The sequence below is a fragment of the Sinocyclocheilus grahami genome, unplaced genomic scaffold (genome assembly GCF_001515645.1).
Source record: "Sinocyclocheilus grahami isolate Dianchi unplaced genomic scaffold, SAMN03320097.WGS_v1.1 scaffold634.1, whole genome shotgun sequence".
Classification (NCBI taxonomy): Eukaryota; Metazoa; Chordata; class Actinopteri; order Cypriniformes; family Cyprinidae; genus Sinocyclocheilus; species Sinocyclocheilus grahami.
In genome coordinates this window covers 254,690-275,449 of record NW_015505813.1, presented here as the reverse complement: position 1 = coordinate 275,449, position 20,760 = coordinate 254,690, and the positions used below count along the sequence as shown (strand labels likewise).

At 35.8% G+C, this 20,760-nt stretch overlaps 1 protein-coding gene across 1 annotated transcript in view; it reads left to right on the top strand.

Annotated features, from left to right (window-relative positions):
• The first annotated feature begins 689 nt into the window (after positions 1–689).
• Positions 690–20,760, top strand: part of LOC107558183 (adenylate kinase isoenzyme 1-like) — a 38,711-nt gene continuing 18,640 nt past the window's right edge. The window contains exons 1-3 of the mRNA XM_016241803.1: positions 690–790; positions 12,238–12,314; positions 19,136–19,178. Coding sequence (XP_016097289.1) covers positions 745–790; positions 12,238–12,314; positions 19,136–19,178 — 166 coding nt within the window. The 5' untranslated portion in view covers positions 690–744. The remainder of the gene's footprint in view (positions 791–12,237; positions 12,315–19,135; positions 19,179–20,760) is intronic.

The window sequence follows — 20,760 nt, the reverse complement described above, 5'->3', positions numbered from 1 at the left end:
CAACCAATCTTTAACCAGATTTTTTCCATGTTTAATATTTACGTTTTTCAATAGGATGGACATCTTTTATTGAATTCCGTTCCCGATTGTTCAGTACGGGTGAAATATTGAGTATGAGCAATGTTTAGTTAGAAGGAACAATAACAGCACAGACAACACTAAACAGACATTTGAATACAACTTCAACTCTTATTCTTTACCAGCAGTCCTCATAAACCCTCATTCCTTGATTAAGTATTCAGGTGAACATGGCGAAGGCCACTCATGCACAGATGTGCTGACAGGACATTGAACATAATATATATTAAAACATCTTTATTATTACTTATTAAAATCAAAAGCACATTTAAAATGAATCGAAACAGAACAATATTTGATATAGTAAAATGTATTTAGGGCCAAACTGTTTTTTTCCCCCATGTACACTCTTAAAAATAAAGGTGCTTCAAAAGGTTCTTCAAGCGATGCCATAGAAGAACCATTTTTGGTTCCACAAAGAACCATTCAGTCAAAGGTTCTTTAAAGAACCATCTCTTTCTTACCTTTTTATAATCTGAAGAACCTTATTTCGCCACAAAGAACCATTTGTGAAACAGAAAGGTTCTTCAGATGTTAAAGGTTCTTTATGGAACCATTTAGACAAAAGGGTTCTTCTATGGCATCGTGAAGCCTGACACAAGTGTTCTCTTGTTTATACAGCTTGATGCAGATCGAGATGAAGAGGAAGTCTTCTGTGACATCAGCATGACAGTCGACAACAAAATGTACCCCACCAAAGAACCTGTGGCAGGTAAAGATGTGGAATTACTACTTCATTACTTTGTAAGGTCCATCATAAAATCAACATTGACTTTGCCTCTTGTGCACTTCAAGATCTTATGAAATCAAAATGAAACTTTTAGTTCATATTTGTTATATTTTAAGCCATCTATTTGCTAGTGTAGCCTACTCCTAAAAGTGGACAAGGTCTTTTTTTTTTCTTTTTTTTTTAATTTTATACATTTGTTGAATCAAATTTTCTTTAGAATATTCTTTAGCCTTTGCCAGGAAATTTATAATACTAGGAAAAACATTAGCTAGGATACATGTATACATTAAGTACATTAAATACAAGGCATTGTAGCATCCAGACAGCATTACAATTTATTGGTTGTATTTTATTTGACAATATGTGCACTTACAGTGTAGTTACAGTGTAATTACCAAATGACACCAAAGCATCCAGTGCGAATTTAATCTTCATACAAAGGTTTTTTCACTTAAGTCACTGCAAAAAAGTTTCCCATATGAGCTCAACGTAGACATCCGTGGGTCTCCATGCGTTGTGCTGTCATGTCTGCGTTGGTTGTCCCTGATGATTATTTACAAGCACTGGTTGCGCTGCAGAGCGAGAGATTAGAGCATGAATAAGGAGGTCGAGGGATGAGAAAGGTCTGTGTAATAGTGCAGCCATTAATGCTGGTGTCAGTCTCTCTGGGATCTGTAACCTTGAGGACTGCCACATTGAGGTGAAGCTTTCCCTAGTGCTGCCTGGTGTGGCTGAGATCACCCAAAGGACATGAAGAACTTGAATGAATTGGCCCAAATGGAGTTGGGGTGTCAGGGAAAGCCAGTTTGTGAGTGTTTTATTAAGCTTTTATCCTTCACTTGCACTTGCTGATTTATTCATGTGAGTGTCAGGGCCCTGCTTGTCTTACACTGGAAAGAGCAGTTGATATTATATTTCTGTATCTGCTATAGCTTAGATAACACAGTCCATTTGAATTCATACAGTAATAACATATAAAACACATTTATGCACAACCAAAACAAATATTTGCATGATTTTATCATTAAATAAAAAATTTTTGTAAAAACAATTTTTAACAGTATACTTTGAATGACATAGAAATTAATGAAGAAATGATAACCCTAATTTATTAATAAATTGTAAATACATGTTATAAATGATTATTAAATTGGTCCTAAAGGACACAATTATTATTATTTGTTTGTTGGTTGATCTATTTACATTTTTGCATTAATATTGAGTAAAAATGTCAAATTGGAGAGCATTTTAAGGAGCTTTATGTGGTTTCAGATTTGAGATTGAACAGTTAGACAGAAATTAAAAATTGTTTAGAACTGTCAATTTAACATAACACTTTTTTTTTTTTGCTAGGACCTATTTGTCAATACGCAGGCCACTTTTTCAAAACTCTTCATACAGTGAGCACAACAGCAGTCTATGTGGGTGAAACTGTGGATGATTTTCCATTGCTTTGGCACAAGTTACATTCAATGACTACATTTTTTTCTCACTTAGACACAACCACCACCAAAACTCTATGTACCTACAGGCCAGTTTACACATGCTTACATAACTCTTTTCAAAACTGTTAAACCCAAGTTCAAAACCTAATACAAAACTGAAAAAAAAAACTGAATAAAACAGCAATTTGGTACATTTCTACAGCAATACCATACTGAAATATATTCCAAATCTAAAAAATGTAATACTATCAAAACAATGTAGCTGATTACCATCTTTATAAAAGGATGCAACTTAGGAGTAATTTTGGACTGTAGTGTAAACATGGACCATGTGACACAGCAGTGATTTTCAAAGTTGAACTACTTTTAAAACTGTCGCATTCATGATGTAAGATGCTGAAAAACATCAGACTGCATGTGTAAATAGGATATATAGGATATATATACTGTATATATAATAATAATGGCACAGATGGGATGCAAAAACCTGTAATCCACGATCTGCCCAATCAAATTTGAGCAGATTCACGTACTTTCTACTTATAAGTTCACTGCTTACACCAGTGTTTCCCAACCGGGGTGCCGCGGCAATATGGGTAACTCTGGTAACGCTGCCCTCTCATTCATTGATCTGTTTACCGCTAAGTTATGCTCACATGTTCTGATAATAATAGCTTTCTAGGACTAAACATTATTTGGATAACTGGTAAAAAAAAATAATAATAATTTAAATATCTTAACCCTACTGTTAGACCTACCTGAAAAACTAAAAAGCAGTTTATTTAATTCGAAGGCCTGTCATTATTTTTTATTTGTGCTATCATTATTAATTTCTTTATTTGTTCTTATTTTATTACTGACTGCTTACTTTTTTTATTCAATTCAAACACCAAAATTACCCCACTGTAAAAGAAAAAAACGCTGAGTGAGCAAAAATTTGTGAGATAGCTAGTTATAATGGTAATGAAATAATGTTTACATATGTATAAAAGCCTACATTCAAATCTGTCATATAAATTGGTCTCTTCAATAGAAATTAGCCTACTGATTGCCACCATTGATGGAAAAAATGTTTTAATAATATTAAAAATATCCATGTATGACATTATATTCTGCAGTTCTTCCCTGTTGTACCAAATATCTATACTTTCCAAATTATCATATCGAAGTTAGAAATTCAAATATTGTGACAAAATTAATTTTGTAGGGTGTCACAAGTTTGTTAAAATTTCCAAAGGGTGCCGCGACTAAAAAAAGGTTGGGAAACACTGGCTTACACAAACACATGCAAAGCTTGTCAAACCTGAGTTAGTGTCTGACAACGCAGTCAGAGATAAGAGCACCTGAACACCTCTGAACTAGAAGTCAGCTACCCGACCCGAGCCCGACGGGTCCCGAAATACTTTCGGGTCGGGTTCGGGTTAATGTTTAATGAATAGCTTCGGATTCAGGTCGGGCTCGGGTTTATAGCTAAACAAAAACTATATAGGCTACGCTTTTTGCTAACTTTTATTAGTAAAATAGCTTCGACAGGCTACTGACTCGCAATTTTATATTTCTCTGCAATGAGGGGGTAAAATCATTGTTTTTGAAGTAACTAAGCCTCATTGCTTGTAGAGAGAGGCGAGCAGACGCAGGTTCACACATGCAACTTTCATCCCTCTCTCTCTCTCTCTCTCTCTCTCTCTCGCTAATTCAAATAAATTATATAATTAATTCATTCAAATAAATACAATCTTACCGCACTGCATCTCTGTGTCTGATTTGAAGCAGGCCAAATGCTAACAAGCCTTAACTGACGAAAAAGACGATAATTTGCGCGATGGAAGAATTATCGTCTTGTCGTATACAACCATTCAAAAACTCGGCAGAATTTATGTGACTGCTGCACCTGATGTTCATAAACTTTCATAACTGGTAAGTGTTTTTTCTTTTGCCTTGTGAACTGGCCAAGCCTTAATGATTCTGTTTCTTTACATGTATTTGTTTACTGACCATTGCATGCAATCGTGAAATACAGCATTTTTTTTTAATTGGGTATTCGTTGTGGAAAAAAATGGCTCTAAATTTAACTGTGCCGCTCAGGTCGGGTCGGGTCAGAAGATCTCGGGTACGGGTCGGGTTCGGGCTTCAGTTTAAAGCCCGTTCAGACCTCTACTCTGAACCAGTCATGATCCTACCTGTCCTACCACCTTCTGGGAGATTTACTGTTCTATCAACTACAGTATGTGTGTGGTTACCAACAATGAAGGTCTGTGTTAGATGAGCTGTGAGATGGAGAAGGATGTTGAGCAGAAGCAGTTCCTGACTGGATGCAGATGAATGTGCCCTGGTTGTTTGAATCTACCTCCATTTAATCGTGACCAAAAAGATGAACATGCCAAACCCTTAATTCAAACAATAAAATAACTTCAAAGACAAAATTTGCGCTTTAAAGTTATTTTATTGTGTTAAACTAGTTTTATTGTATATTTTTATTGTATGTTTTGTCCAATACACTATTATTCAAAAGTTTGTAAGATTTTTTCATGTTTTTGAAAGAATATCAAGACTGCATTTATTTGATCAAAAATGCAGTAAAAATAGTAATATTTTGAAATGTTATTAGAATTTAATAGAACGGTTTTCTATTTTAATATATTTTAAAATGTATTTCATTCCTATGATGAGAAAGCTGAATTTCCAACAGCCATTACTCCAGTCTTCAGTGTCACATGATCCTTCATTCTAAGGCTACATCCATATTAATCCAGATATATTTAAAAACAGTGTTTTAATTTCTAAACCATCTGTAACGATTGCCATCCACAAGTTCTCACACTATTCTTCTGGCACAATAATTTTTTTTATTCACAATCATCCAGCACTGGTAGGTCCAGGTCCCATTATAAATCATTATTCCATATTTGGTCTAAAATGCAACTGTCATCATATTTTGCCACAGGACAGCAATTGCGAATACATATTCTGTCATCTTAGAAGGATTAAAATATGATGATCGTACAAAGTAAAATGTATCTTTAGTAACATTATTAAAGTGAATAGCAGGAACAACAATGTTGGTACAGCCATATATATATGGTAAAATCTGTGTCACATGACTAAACATTGTTGCTGAGTACCTCTGTCATCATAGTTTTTGAATACCTCCATTTTCACAGCACACACTACAACATGAAAATGCCGTTTTTAAATGTATCCACTTGGGAAAGCTTCAAAAGGCTCAGTTTTCACTGGACAAAAACAGTACCTCAATGTGGATGAAATCCTAAAAGCAGAGAAAAATGCCTTTTCAAATTTATCCGGATTAATGTGGACGTAACATAATATGCTGATTTGGTGCTCAAATAACTTTTTTTTTTATTATTAACAATTTTTTTCCAAAAATATTTTAATTTACTGTCACTTTTAAATGATTAATTGCATTCTTTCTGAATATAATAAATAATTTCTTCATCTTCTTAAAAAAAAATAAATAAATAAAATTCTTACTGACCCCAAACAATTCAACAGTAGCATATGTCCAATATTTTGACACATCTATGCCCATAAAAAAGATAATCTTATACTGTCCATTTTGGTGAAGGCAACAATTTGCCATACATTTACCACATTACAATGACAGTGCATAAATACAGTGGCAGTGTTGTTAATTACATGCCATTGTGCTTGTGGGATTCAGTAGGAAACCAGGGCAACTTCTAATTTTATTGCATCAAAGGCTGATGAGGCTCGGTCAAGCTTTAGCCATTGGCTCTGTGGACCGAGTCTGTGGTGTTTGCCCATCAAATCGGGCAGAGGTTAATTACACCTCCATCCCCCATCATGTTAACCCCGCTGCTAATGATTCTAGTGTCATTATCCATTTCATGCTGACTGATCTGAGGCCTCTTTTTTATAAAAGTCGCTGGACAGTGATTTGAAAACCCACTGTTCTATGGATTGTCTTCTATTACTCTCATCGAACTGTGAAATTAATAAAAGAACTGTAGTGGTAATCCATTTTTAATGCTTCAAATCAAACCTTCCCTCATATATGCCACGCTGTGCATTTGGCCATTATTGCTCTATAACTCAAGCTTTCTGGTGCATAATTGTGTTCACTTAATATACTGGATTGGATACAAACATTGATGCACTACCCTTCGAAAGTTTCTTCACCATGTTCACCGAGGCTTTTTATTAGTTGAAAATAGTTGTGCCACTTAATGAAGTGTGAACAGAAAGATTGAACAGCATTTATTTTAAATAAAAACATTTTGCAATAGTACAAATATCTTTACTGACATTTTGAATAAAAGCTGAATATAAGCATACATTTTTCTTTAAAAAAAAAAAAAACCTAGCGTTATTGTTAACGAAAACATTTTTTAAAAATACAATTAAATAAAAAAAAAGTATTACATGAAAAACAAACCTGAAACCTAAAAAAATGTTGCTTTGGCAACTAACTGAAATCAATTTTAAGTTGAAGTACTAAAATTACTAATCTAAAACTGAAATAAAAATAAGTTAAAGCTATATAGAAATATAAAAAAATAATAATAAATGCAATAGCATAGCAATAGCAATAAAATCACATAACAAAATGACTAAATCTTAAACTATAATTAAAATAAAATGAAAATATAAAAATAAAAGCTAATTCAAAATATTAATAAATACAATGATATCACATAAGTAATACTAAAATATTTGAAGAAATTTCCTTTTTTTTAAATGCAGTATTCCTAATATTATTCATATGAATCATAATCAATTTATTGTTTTTTCCTGTGTCATCAATATCATTTTGCTTTCTGGTAATCTTTGAAATAGACTTACTGTATAACCAACAGCAACAAAACAACAAACAGTTCAGTAGTACCATAATTATGCAGGAAATGACATCAGCAGCGTTTCTTGCTAAATAAGTTATCAAATCATTAGTTATCTATAGTTTATGCTCTCATGTAAACTAACTCACAGTCCCTCAATGAGATGTTTTTCTTATCTTCAAGTTTTGCCATAATAGTGGCTGAGAAGAACCAGAGCATATTTCTGTAAGTCTGTTGCCCTTTTATAGAAATACTTCAGGCATGTTCATTTATTAGCGGTGGCAGAGTTCAAAAGGTACTGCATCACAGGACTGACCCTGCCGCCCACTCGCACGATTCCTCAAATGCTCCTCCAATAATGCCACGTCTGCATCAACAAATAGATTTCTGTGACTCACAATCCTACTGTGGCAAGAAATGTTCCATTACTTCCTGTGGTCTCAGGTGCAAAGTCTCTGCCTTAATACATAATCCCACCACATCTCCTTCATAGTACGAGGAACAGTTCGTCAGACAGCTGCTCTTCCCATAAGACTCGTTCAGATGACTTCACGGAGGGAAAACAGTATGAAAAAGGACAGTCTTTCTGTAAGAGAAGATGCTGTCACTTTTGGTTTAGCACTGGAGGACAGGGACTGGTGGTGTCAGGGGATGCTACAGCGTAGCATCTATTATAGAGGAGACTGGTGTCAAAAGGCATCAGCCTCTTCCAGCCTGTGGTATTGCAGCGCTGAGCTGAATCACAACTCATAACAGATGCTTTCATGGATACATTTTTACCACATGACCGAGGTCAGGCCTGGGCGATAAAACGGTATCGATATTTATCGACGGTACACCTTCTTCGGTAACGATAGAAAAAATTGTTCGATATAGCGCACGATATTGGCATGTGCTATGAGTGACGCAGACAGCACACACAAACACGAACACATGCTGAAATGAGTGCTGTTGCTGTCTGTGATGAGGAGATTGTGAAAAAAGAATGAATATTAGTCGAATTTAAAACAGACATTTGCATTTGAATGTTAGGTGTGCATCAGGGAGCGTCATCAGTGGCACACGAGATGCGGTGAGTGATGTAAGTGACGTTGTTTCATTTGAATGTTTTGTTAGTCTAGCCCACGAGACGCGCCGCTGCTGCGTTATTCATTCAAAATATTAGAGAAATATTGAAGCTCAATGCGGAGAAGATCTTGATCTTGACCAAGCCATTCACACAGAACGCATATTCAGCGCATTTTTTAGGCGGACAAATATGACTGTTGCACTCACGTCTCACACAAGAGATGTATAGAAAGCCATGCAAAATTAAAACAGTTTAAACTTTTAGAAAACACGTCACAAATAAGCAATGCATATTTATTTACATGATGCTGTTTTGTTCATAATTGTTTATGCAAATTACGAAATTATATTTGATTTTTATGAGTTAATTTAGACGTAATGCACGGTTTTTTATAGAGTTACTTCCTTGCGTTGACAATTTAAATGCGCTGCATTATTTTGCTCATTGCGCCATTCTGTGGCCTCGGGAGAGAAGACAAAAGTTTCCTTAAGACCTATTTAATCTGCATATAAAACATTAGAAATTAGATATTTAATTTTTATTTTGTGTTTGATTGTTAACACAATGATTGTTTATTGATGTCTCAATAAATGTTTTTAATTTTAAAATACAGTGGTTAAATTTAAACATTTTTTCTATTTAAAAATTTTCAATAATTATCGTTACCGAATGATATGAAACATTATATCGTTGATAATTTTTTTTTGCTATATCGCCCAGCCCTAGATCCCTGTGACAAAGGCTTCATGTCAAAATCACTGATCTGTCAGAATTTCTAAGAAATATTTCTTGCAGTTGAGACCTATTTTCCTCTGGACAGCTGCTATTTATTCAGCGAAATATCATACATATTATTATCCAGATCTGTTATGCTATTTAAAAATGGACAAATGTCCATCGATTTTAATAAAAAAGAAAAAACTCATTAAAATCTCAGTGAAAGGTTGAAAACACTTGGACATAATCAGTTTTGGAACTAAAAAAAAAATGAAGCCAATGGGAATAACAAATTCCGTTTCCATTTTTAACCTTCCTAAAAACTTCTATGCTCTTGAATAAATAATCAACATTTTGTGATGTAGATTTTATCACACTATCAGTAGAAGCATCTTTTCAAGTTTTATTTAAGATACTTCAAATTTGCTAAATATATTACAGGCTATATTTCCAAGTAACAAGTCTCTAATAACATATTGAAAAACATTTATCTTGGAAAATGCTGTTTTTCTTAAAATTATCAAGGACTGTTGTATATTGATGTTTTAGTATCTGATGCTTTTTTCCCCTTCAATTTATAGTCTCCCAGTTGTTAAGTCCAATTGAGATGTTATGCTTACTGATCCCAAATCTAGAAGTAGAGTCAATGTATTGCTTGGCAACTGCACACAGCCTACAGTTCAGCTAATGAGCTATATCACATGGAGGAAAACAAATGTATGTAAGGATTATTTGATATAAATATATAACTTTATTGAACCTGGGTGTGTTTGATCATAATGCTCTCAGTTCTGTTGTGTAAAACCAGTGAGTCACTCGAGGCTGTGCGTTACAGTGATGTTTATGGATGTGTATTTTCGCAGAGCCATTTTTCCAATTCATTTTAACCAATTGTTTTCAAGGTGATTTTTAGTGGATGTTTAAAGTCAGTTTTCTTCCATTTCACACAGGTTTTCTTCCAGAATAACCACAGGTATTCTTAATCACATGAAATATGAACATGATCCACTAAGGTCTGACAAGCAGAAAGTGTCCAAATAGTATTTCAAGTTTTAAAACGCTTTTTATCAAAAATAAATTTTTTTCTTTAGACATTTCCTTTGTATATTTTCCTATGTAATGAATGACGTTTATACACAGTGGTGGAAAAAAATGGTGTACAAACAATTTGACTCAGAAATTGCCAGTAAATTTCAGAATTACAAAGAAACAGCAAGGAAAACATTGAATTAAAAGTGAAATTTTGAAGTAGAATGTTGAACTGAAACTGAAATAGCTGAAATTGTGTGTCCAAACACTGTTATGTAAAGCCACATGTGTTTCAGTGTGATTTTCTAAGCTATAGGCTTTTCTTTACTAAGTACCGGCCACAAAAAAGGGTTGTCAGTTAATAAAATAAAAACATCCCATCAAGAGAATCATTGCAAATATGACCGTCTCGACTTCTAAGTAACTGTGTAAAAAACTTCTAAGTAACTGTGTAGACAGCAGCCAGTTCAGTATAGCAGTTTCAATATCTATTCCTTTGCTCAGGAAACATGTACTCGTGCCACAGATGAATGACTAATGAACACATGGGAAATCTTTGTGACACAGAAACCTTTGTGATTGTTGCCTACGCTACTGAAAGGACTCCAGGTGTCACGAATCCGGTCCATGAACTTTCAATTTCATTGACTCTCGCACTACACACTGTTGCACATCTCTCCGGACTACATATCCCATCATTCATTGCACTGATTGCACTCAGCACGGATTGCACACAGCTGTTTACACTGATTGCACCCAGCTGTTTCATATCACTCCCTCACTATTTAACACTCACTCTGTTTCCTTCCCTTTGCCGAGTATTGTCTAGCGATTATCACTCTCCTAGCGATAGCTACTCTACAGAGCCCTTAGCCTAAGGGACTTTGGCCAAGTACGGACCCAATCGACCGGCTGTTCGATTTACGACAGGGGAGTTCACCTATTGAGGAATACGTCACTCAGTTCTGTGAGTTAGCGTTTAGGGTACCTTTTGAGGAGGAAACCTTAAAGAGTCCTCTGCTCTGCCGTGGTGGTTCTCTGCCCCGCCATGGTGGTCTACTGTCTGGCTCCGGTGGTCTTCTGCTCCGCCGTGGGGATCTTCGGTCCCCTCTGCTCTGCCGTGGTGGTCCTCTGCTCTCCGCCGTGGTGGTCTACTGTCTGGTTCTGGTGGGCCTCTGCCGTGGTGGTCCTCTGCTCCGCCGTGGTGGTCTACTGTCTTAATAGTTAGTAAGTTAGTTGTTAAGTTTAGGTATTGGGTAGGATTAGGGATGTAGAATACGGTCATGCGGAATAAGTGCATTACAATACTAATAAACAGTCAATATGTTAATAATGCTAATAAGCAACTAGAATTGGTCACTAAAGTGTTAAAAGTTTTTCTTTAAAGAAAAAGTGAACTAACAAAACTAATAAGAATTATTTACAGCATTTATTAATTTAGGTTAATGTTAATAAATATACTATTGTTCATTTTTAATTCATGTTTTCACTCTTGTACTGTCACGAATCCGGTCCATGAACTTCCAATTTCATTGACTCTCGCACTACACACTGTTGCACATCTCTCCGGACTACATATCCCATCATTTATTGTACTGATTGCACTCAGCACGAATTGCACACAGCTGTTTACATTGATTGCACCCAGCTGTTTCATATCACTCCCTCACTATTTAACACTCACTCTGTTTCCTTCCCTCTGCCGAGTATTGTCTAGCGATTTATCACTCTCCTAGCGATAGCTACTCTACAGAACCCTAAGCCGTTTCTTAGCCTTAGCCTAGTTTTGCCTTGCCTTGTCTGTCTCCTTCGGTTTCAGCCTTAGCCTAGTTTTGCCTTGCCTTGTCTGTTTCGACCTTAGCCTTAGTCTTAGCTTAGTTTTGCCTTGTCTGTCTCCTTCGGTTTTGATCTTCGCCTGTTTTCCTGGACTTCTCCCTTTAGCCTTGCCTCTGTCTGCCTATCGTCGACCCACGCTAGCCCTAGGATTATTCTTGTGTCTTGCCCGCCATATTCCTGGTTGCCACTGTTTACCCTGCCTGTCTTATGACCATGTCCCTGTCTTCTCCAAATAAAGCTTTGCATATGGATTCTCACGTCTCGTCAGCCCCGTTACACCAGGGTTCCTTCTGCAATTACTGGTACAGAACAATAAAGAACCGTCAGTGTACAGCAGCACTTCATTTCAATGACGGACAGTAGTTTGGATGACCAAGACTGTCTTTATTTTCACACAAGGCTTTGCTGTATTTTTTCTCTTTGAATCACAGACGTCAATATATGCTTTTTTTTTTTTTTTTTTTTTCCCAACGTCTTTTCTTACAGCTTGATTGTATCTTTTGCTTTTCTCTGTAGGACCCAGTGAGCTCGACCTCAGTCTGTTAGCAGACAGCAGCAGCCTGGCAGATGTTCCCATCAAATTTGATGAACAGGTATGAAAATGTCCTTTTTTTTCTAAATCCACACACTGGCCTTGGGTTGAGCACTTCTTTCTTTGTTGGTTGCACTTAAAAATTGGTGTACACGATTTTTTGAAGAATTTATGAAGACTAATGGAGTACATTTTACAAAAAAAATACAAGAAAACGACAATACAAAAATTGTCTTTCTACTTTAAAAATGTAAAATTTCATTTAACGTGTTACTTGCTATTTCTTTGCAATTAATTATGAACTTACTAGCCATTTCGGAGTTAAAATTGTTTCTACAACGCTTTTTTTTTCAGTGTAGGATTTACAATTTTCACTCCGAAATTGCTAGTAAATATCTTACAAATAATTACAAAGAGTAACACATTGAATTAAACGTGAAGTAGAAAGACTGAAATCCTTTTTACAGTGTACTACGAATTCTTAATCCAGTAAAACACGCTAGTTTAATGCGGCTGTTATTGTGAAATCAAAATAGCATTTAGAGCATCATTAGCGTGTCAGAAAATGTCCCATCTGTCTCACCCCTTTATTTGATTATGAAAACATTGGAATCTCAGATTAGGCTCAGATGAAACTGCTGAAGGGCTGTTATAGGCAGGCAGACTGAGTGAGTGCGAGATGCTGTGTTTAATGGAAATGCTTGCTGAGTGACAGTCCTGCATTAGCGGACGGTCATTATGAATGACTCTTTCTCCTGCATTAGCTTTTGTCTGGATGAAGCTTAAGCCAAAGTCCTTGACATTCATTATCAGTATGCTATTTGAACTATTTTTGGAATAGTCTTTTAAAGAAAAGCCACAGAAGAATGCCCTGTATATTTGTTGGGTTATTTCAATAGCACAAACTCATTATTGCATTAATAACTGGTACATAGCCGCTGACCTTCAATATGGATGCTTAATCAATGTTTCTGAGTCATTGAGTGTGTATGATACAGATATAATGAGACGGCTCTATAACGCGATGTGTGTATTTAGGGATTGTTTTAGATCATCTCTTTTCTCAAGGTCAGGAAGAATGTGCTATAGAGTACATAATGGTATACATACATAATCCCCACTCAGATACTGTCTCTGAAAGAGCTTGTAAAGAGAGGTTCTTTTAGTATTGCATTATCTCATATAGAGCTCAATACAGTGCATACACATTCTTTGATCTTATGTGATGTAATGCATGCGGACTCTGGATTCCAATTCAAAAGAGTTATATATATATATATAATCTCAGTGATACTGAAATAACACCGATAGACTCTAGACAGCCTTAAATACGTACGGTAACACTGGAAATGTAAAAGGGGTCAAAATCAACATGTTACAAGTATTGCACTTACAATGCATGTCAAGTTTAACCGCAAACTTAATCACCTTACAGTTACATATGACGGTCCAGAATGCCCCTTTACTATATAAAATATACATCATGGGTGTTTCTGGAAATATGGATATTTGGCTTCATTTTGACCTTGTAGAAAATAAACTCTTAAATGGATAATTCACCCCAAAATTAAAATCCTGTCATCATTTACCCTCATGATGTTCCAAACCTGCATGACTTAGTTTCTTTTATAGAACATACACAAAATATGTATATAAAATGCCTCAGTGTTTTTTTAATGTCAATACAATTAGTCAAAGATAACAATGTTTGTTACCAACTCTTTTCAAAATTACTTTTTTGTGTGTTCTCTATATAGATGCCTCACAAGAGAATTCTAGAGTTAATTCCGTCTCTAATTCTATATATAAATAAGATCATAACTCTATATTCAGCTTCATAGATTCATGCACAGTTCAAAATAAGCTTAACTATAAGGAACCATCAGTGCTCCTGCCATGGATTGTTCGGATTGCTTTTGCTCTCTTTTTGGGAGTGTCTTGTTCTCTTCACTTGCTTTTTCCTTTCACCTCGTCCTCATCTCCAACCGCGCGCACACACACAAAACAGAGAGCCATGTGTTATCTTCTATTCAGAGGGTTCTCACTATCTACCAACAGATACGTCAGGGTTACATGAAAGCGGCCAACCAATTAGACCCTCCCTGTTGCTACGTGTCTGTCAAACTAAATTCCTGAATCTGTTGCTTCTCTGTGCATTTCCATTGAGATGCTGTAATGCTTTCTCTATTATATTTGGTTAAAATCATGGCTGTCCTCGTGGAGGATGGTGTGAGGAGTGTTTATGGCTGTGGATCAAACCACATTCCCACCGTGACCCTTTCATCTGTGTCCATCAGTGGTGCTGCTGACAGCGAACTCTCCGTGCCGTCAGCATCACACAGGGAAAAACACTTCTGTAGATGAGAACAGATCTCAAAGCAGTCTTCAGCTCATTGTGCGATTGTGTTTAGCAGGATCTTGGCTCAAGCCATACTGGCTTGGTTCTGTTTGCCAACCACTTGGATTAAAACATCCATCTACACTGCAGAAAAGCTTTAGTACAAGACAAAATATTTATGACCTCATTCTTGTTCTATACCTTCATGTTTTTAGCAACCCATAACATTCTACTGACATACAGACGGATGATAAATTAAAGGAAAATAAAATGTCTTGCCAATTGAGTTCTTGGGTCACCATGTGCCCATTGATTCTACAAGTCTCTGGAACTCTGCCCGGGATGGTTTTGATGATTGAGGTGGACTGCAGTATTGTGTTACTCCATAAAAAATTGCGTTACTATGGAAAGTAATGCATTTTGTTACTTTTGCATTATTTTTTGTCTCCTGGGCTGGTCTTAATTTGTTTTTAATAAACAAAACTGTAAAGGCCCTTTCACACCAAAAGTTAAATTAATAAGCCTCAGGCTGAAGGAAGTGCCTCTACCTCACTCCGAATTTCTTAGGGACAGGAGAAGTGTCAGTGAATAAATGGAAATATAAAGTACTTATAGTATAGGAAGTAACTCAAATATTCCATTGTAAATTTAAAAGTAATGTGCTACTTTACTAATTACTTTTAAAAAAGTAATCTGATTACGTAACTTGAGTTACTTGTAATGCGTTACCCCCAACACTGGCAATGTCTAACACATTGATCCATTTAAGTAGCACTTAAATTCATCTTTATATGTAATTTCACAATCCCATTGCCTTTTAAATGAGGTTAAAGTTCAGAATGTACTGACAAATATGTCATGTATTAAAATATATGTGCAGTTACACAAACTTTTAATTTGACATCATTGCAACGTGCACATTTTAAAAGTATACTTAAAGTGTATTTAAATCATGTACACTTAAGTGACCTTTTATTTCATCTTAAAGTAGTTTTTTTTTTTAAATTACTAAGTACACTACAAGATGCACATTAAATACAAGCACTTTTTTTCACAAGGGCACTTTCATTAGGATAGAAATGTTTCATCATAGGATACGAGTGATCAGTCAGAACAACTTATTATTAATTTGAAGTGACTCTGCCCTCAAAGAAGGGAAACTATGCCAGCAAAAAGCCCCAAGAGCCACCGGATTTTCCTTTAATCTTCTCCCATCTGTTATATCAGTGGTTAAACTTATTTACATAATAATGGTAGAGGTTTGTGTTATGGATGTTTGCACTGTTTAATGTGCAGGTTATGTTTGTTGTCATTCGGTAATGCTGTGTAACATGTTAGTTCCATTTTTGGACATGTAGCATGTTGGAACCATGTCTTTGGCCATGTTGCATACTACATGTTTTTTGACATGTAGCATGTAAGTTCCATGTTTTTGGACATACAGCATTCTAAATTCCATGTTATTGGACATGTAGCTTGCTATTCCCATGTATTTGGACTTGTATTATGTTTTAACCATGTTTTTAGACATAGTTAGAGTTTTTTAGAGGTAGTACCATATTCACCATGGTAATATTATTATTGGACATTCACAATGTCATGTTTTTGGACATGTACAATGGTAGTGCCATTTTTTTTTCCTGCACCTTAGTATTCTTTGAAGTGCATTTGAGTACCATGAAAATGCTATAGTATATGGTATTATATTCCAAAGTATATTTAATACATTATTCATTTAGTAGCATACTATATATTAGACATATGGTATCTGTTACCATCACTTTACCATAGTCCCCTGACAGTAGTTTTTTTTATGGGTTTATTTTTGCTCATTTAAAACTATGAGATTTTTTTACCAACAATTACGGAAGGCAATGTAGATGAGACACAAGAGGACAAGCGTCTCATCCAGCAGCTTGTGCTGCGTTATGAGACAGGGGAGTCTGCTGAAATCATGCATACAGCACTTCTTGCAGCGCCCACGGCTCCTCCACACACAAAAACAAGGCAAACATCCACAGCACGACCTTCGCTGCTGTTCAGTCTGCACAGCTAATGAATGAGAGGCAGACTGATATTCATGAGAAAATATCCTCCATGGTCAGAGAGAGAGAAAAGTAATAGAGTAAGAGCAAAAACATGCAATGGAAGAAATTGCACTCAAAGGTCTTCAATGCAAAATAATTATAAATACGAATATTGACTCTTTGATCCTCCTTTGGAATTCACTTTGGTTAAGTGGTTAAAGTGTCTGCTAAATGTAAATGTAATACTTTTTTTTCTGGAAATTTCCATGTGGTAATAAATTTTTTGGACATGTACCATAGTAGTGCCATATATTTTTATATATCATAGTAATCCCATTTTTACCATAGTATACAGTATTAAATTCCATAGAATATGGAATATAGCTGGCAGTACTCCCGTGAAGAAGCATTTGTAGTAGAAATAGCCTTCTAGCCAATCAGCTTCATCGTGTGTTCTAGTTACTGCCAGTGTAGCGGTTGAAAAGGTAAATGGTAAACAGCAGTCAAAATCTGGCTTTATATGCTGCAATTAGGTAAAAAAAAAAAAAAAAACTAATATATGGTGATATATCAGGATTTTATGGTTATGATGGTTCATGAAAAGAAACCAACATTAAAAAGCTCTCTTCTGATGTGATTTGCATGTAGGCCATATTTAAGACTGGAGGGTCCAAATATAAAAAAAAATTAACAATCATTGAAAAAAAACCCATAGTGATCAAGCACTAATGGTAATATTGGGACTGTCGTTTACTCAGTGGCTATGGCTAGGATTTGTGGCCTGAGAGGTCCAAGTTAGAGCTTGTTTGCTCTAGGCTTGTGGATCTGTGTATCGTTTCTCTCTCTCTCTTTCTGCCAGTGAGTCATCAGACCGGCTGGCCTGCCCACATCACAAACACGCTCATCAGCGGCGCCCTGCACTCCTCCCACACACACACACACACTCACACACTCGCTTTTTCATCTCATCTCTAATGCTAAAAAAGTGGCAAGTTACTGCCTAAGGTTTTTCTGTTAAACAGCTCAGAACTCTTTTAATCACAGCAATCACCACACAAACTGTCAAGTTCCCAGTTTTCTGCGGTGTGTTTGTTCAAATGCAAGGAACCTCACAGCTTTTGTTTTAATTAGCTCAGTGAAACTCCTAAAATTACTGCCAAGAAGTGTCATATTTTCACCCTAAAATCTAAAGAAAAAAATACATTTGTAATCTTTTTTAATTTTGCATCAAAAACATGAAGCCTATTTTCAAGACTATTACATTTTTTGACATTGCTCTCACAATAATTAAATGCTTTTAATGGGCCTTCAATTCTCAGCAACCTACTCAAAATTAATTATTTACTTAAATTCAGAAAAACATTATAGTATCTTATTTAAATTATGTACATTCATTATGCACAATTTTAAGTATACGACTTGTAGTATTTGTTTACTTTGTGCTGAATTTAATAAAAGAAAATGCATTGCATTGCAGTAATGAGAAACTGGTTGGGGAGGTGCGTTATTTTGAAAGCGACACAATTCAAAAGCAATAATTAAAAAATCTAAAAACAGGGTGACAGAAGGTGGAAGGAAGATTTCAATCTGTGGCGGAAGAATGTAGTTCCGCACACAAAAGGGTTTTTAAGACCCTCCGTGCGATATGGCTTTAAATCAGCAGGGCTTTGTGCAACAAAATTTCTTTAATCATCCATCACAATGAGTAAAACTACAGAATGTAGTTCTGATGTGCAGTAAAAGATTGTTGAGCTTCACAAAATAGAAAATAGCAAAGTATTAAAAACTAGTTCCAGTCAACTGGAGATGTTAGAAATCTGCCTGATAGTTTGAGTGGCCAAAGACTCTCCAAGGATCACAGCTGGAGAATTGAAGAAATTAGCTCAGTCTTAATGATCAGAAAACCTTGTTCGGGAGGGTTTCAAGAAAAAAAATCCTTTGCTCTCAACCCAAAACAAACTCCAGGACATTCAGTTGCCAGACACTACTGGCACTTCAAATGGGACCGGCTTCTGTGATCAGATGAAACTAAATAAAAAAAGCTTTTTAGCACGCACAGTATAGATTTAAAGGGATCCACAGGAATAAGAAGTACCCCATGTCCATGGTTAAATATACTGCCAGATCTTTAATGATGTAAGCCAATTTTATTTTGAATTTTTTGCTGGACATCTTATTCAGATCAGAGGTTGCAAAAAGTATTGGAGAAAAACATTTGTTTCGAGAAGATTGAAAATCAAAGTAAACATACAGAGATTTTTTTTTTTTATTCAACTACTTTTAAATAATAAATTCCAGCTTGATTGAATATTTAAATAAAAAATAAGCATTCTCGGGTGTGAAAACTCATTGAGGGTCAGATGTGCAGTTCCTGTGCTGGTTTGGATGTCATGTTATTCAGAGGATCTCTGGATGGGATTTGATCATAAAATCATTGTCTTCTGTTCTTGTACTGATCTGTGAGCTTTTTAAGAGTAATTTAATTCCTTTTCTTATGTGTCTTGTTCTCTATGGCAGACTGATGAAGAGGTGGCTGGATATGCAGAGGCGACTGGAGAAAGTGAGTGCAGTATCTCTCAAGTTATCTTTGTTTGTGGGTTTATTTATTGTTATACTGTTGATTGAAGAACAAATATATGCTTGTTGATGCAGTTCTGAAAAATTGGGAAATACACAATTAAGTCTCACCAGACTTAAATTCTTGGTTGGGGGGGGGGCTATATAATTAGTTTGATGTTGCTAAAGATTTTAGCCATGAAACGTACATTTTAGCAATGTTCCCTCTAAGCTGCGCACGCAGTGACCGCGCAGAAGAAAAAATATGCCGCACACAGGACAAACGCAAAAATGAGTTGGGAAAGCTTTTTTTTTGATTTTAGATTGAATTCTAGTAAATGCAAAATAACTGCCATTATAGAGTTCGAACCGGTGAATGCGGTTTACAGGTTTCATAGAAAGAGAATGATGTGCGCCAAATGAGTCGCTGTAGAATGTAGAGTCGAATACTTTAATGGTTGCAGACAAAATAGCTCAACACGAGAGCAACGTGAACGTAATGATGTGTGAAATAAAAAGTCATGCTTTAAAGTAGAGTGGCTTGATTAAGTGGTGGAAATAGCGGATGATGGGCACAGAACGGTAACAAAACGCAGAGACATTTATAGTTACACACAGGTGTAGTAGTGTGCAAACTCTACTGCATGGGGATGTTTAGATAACTGTAAAAGAATTCACATGTTCTCGTTTTTTGATATTTATTGAAAATGTTTATATTATATTATATTTTATTATGAGAAAATTTTTCTCAAGTAACCTTAAATGTGCATCATTTAGTTGCATCAAGGGTCAAATCAAATATAAATAGTCCATTAAGGTTAAAAGTTACACACTTGTGCAATGTACAGGTCTGGTATAAAGAATGTTTCTGCTCAGGCTGAAATGTCCACACAAGAGAGACAGTTTTTGCTCAACAAGAAAGAAAATTAGAGGGAGCTTTGCATATTAGTCACTATTTTGTGTGAAATCACCTTTGAAATTCAATCTTATTGTTTAGTTGTGGAATCTGAATTGTAAATTCAGGTCTCAGCGTTTAGGTGGCAAAATTCAGGCTGAAAAATGTGCCACTAAGTTTGAATTTGCCACTAAAGATTTGAATTTCAAAATGTAGGTTCGTTTGCACAAAATTGTAGCAATTTTTTTTTTAGAAATTCTGACTTCTATGCCGAGTTCACACTGCACAATTTTCAAACTCGTCGGATCGCCGTTGTTTTCACACTGCGTGGCTATCTGGGGTAGCATTCAGTTGCTGCTGTGTTCACATTGCACGATGGATCGGCGACAGGAGGTTACACACTGCATGACTTCACAATAGGAAGAATCGCCGACAGCTCTGTCTGGTCCGCAAACTACGTTTCACAACAAAACACGTGCGAGAAGTGATAAGGAAATAACGCGAGAACCCGCGTGCGTCAGACCCGAGTTCTCGCGAACAAGACTGTAATTATTAAAAAAAAATATATATAGCCCACATATTGTCTATGAGCTGATTTCCAGCTACAAGGAGAAAAAGAAAAACAGATTATGCAGGAGGGAGATGCAGGGAACAGGGATTGGGTGTTCTGCAAAGAGAGTTGGAGGTAAAT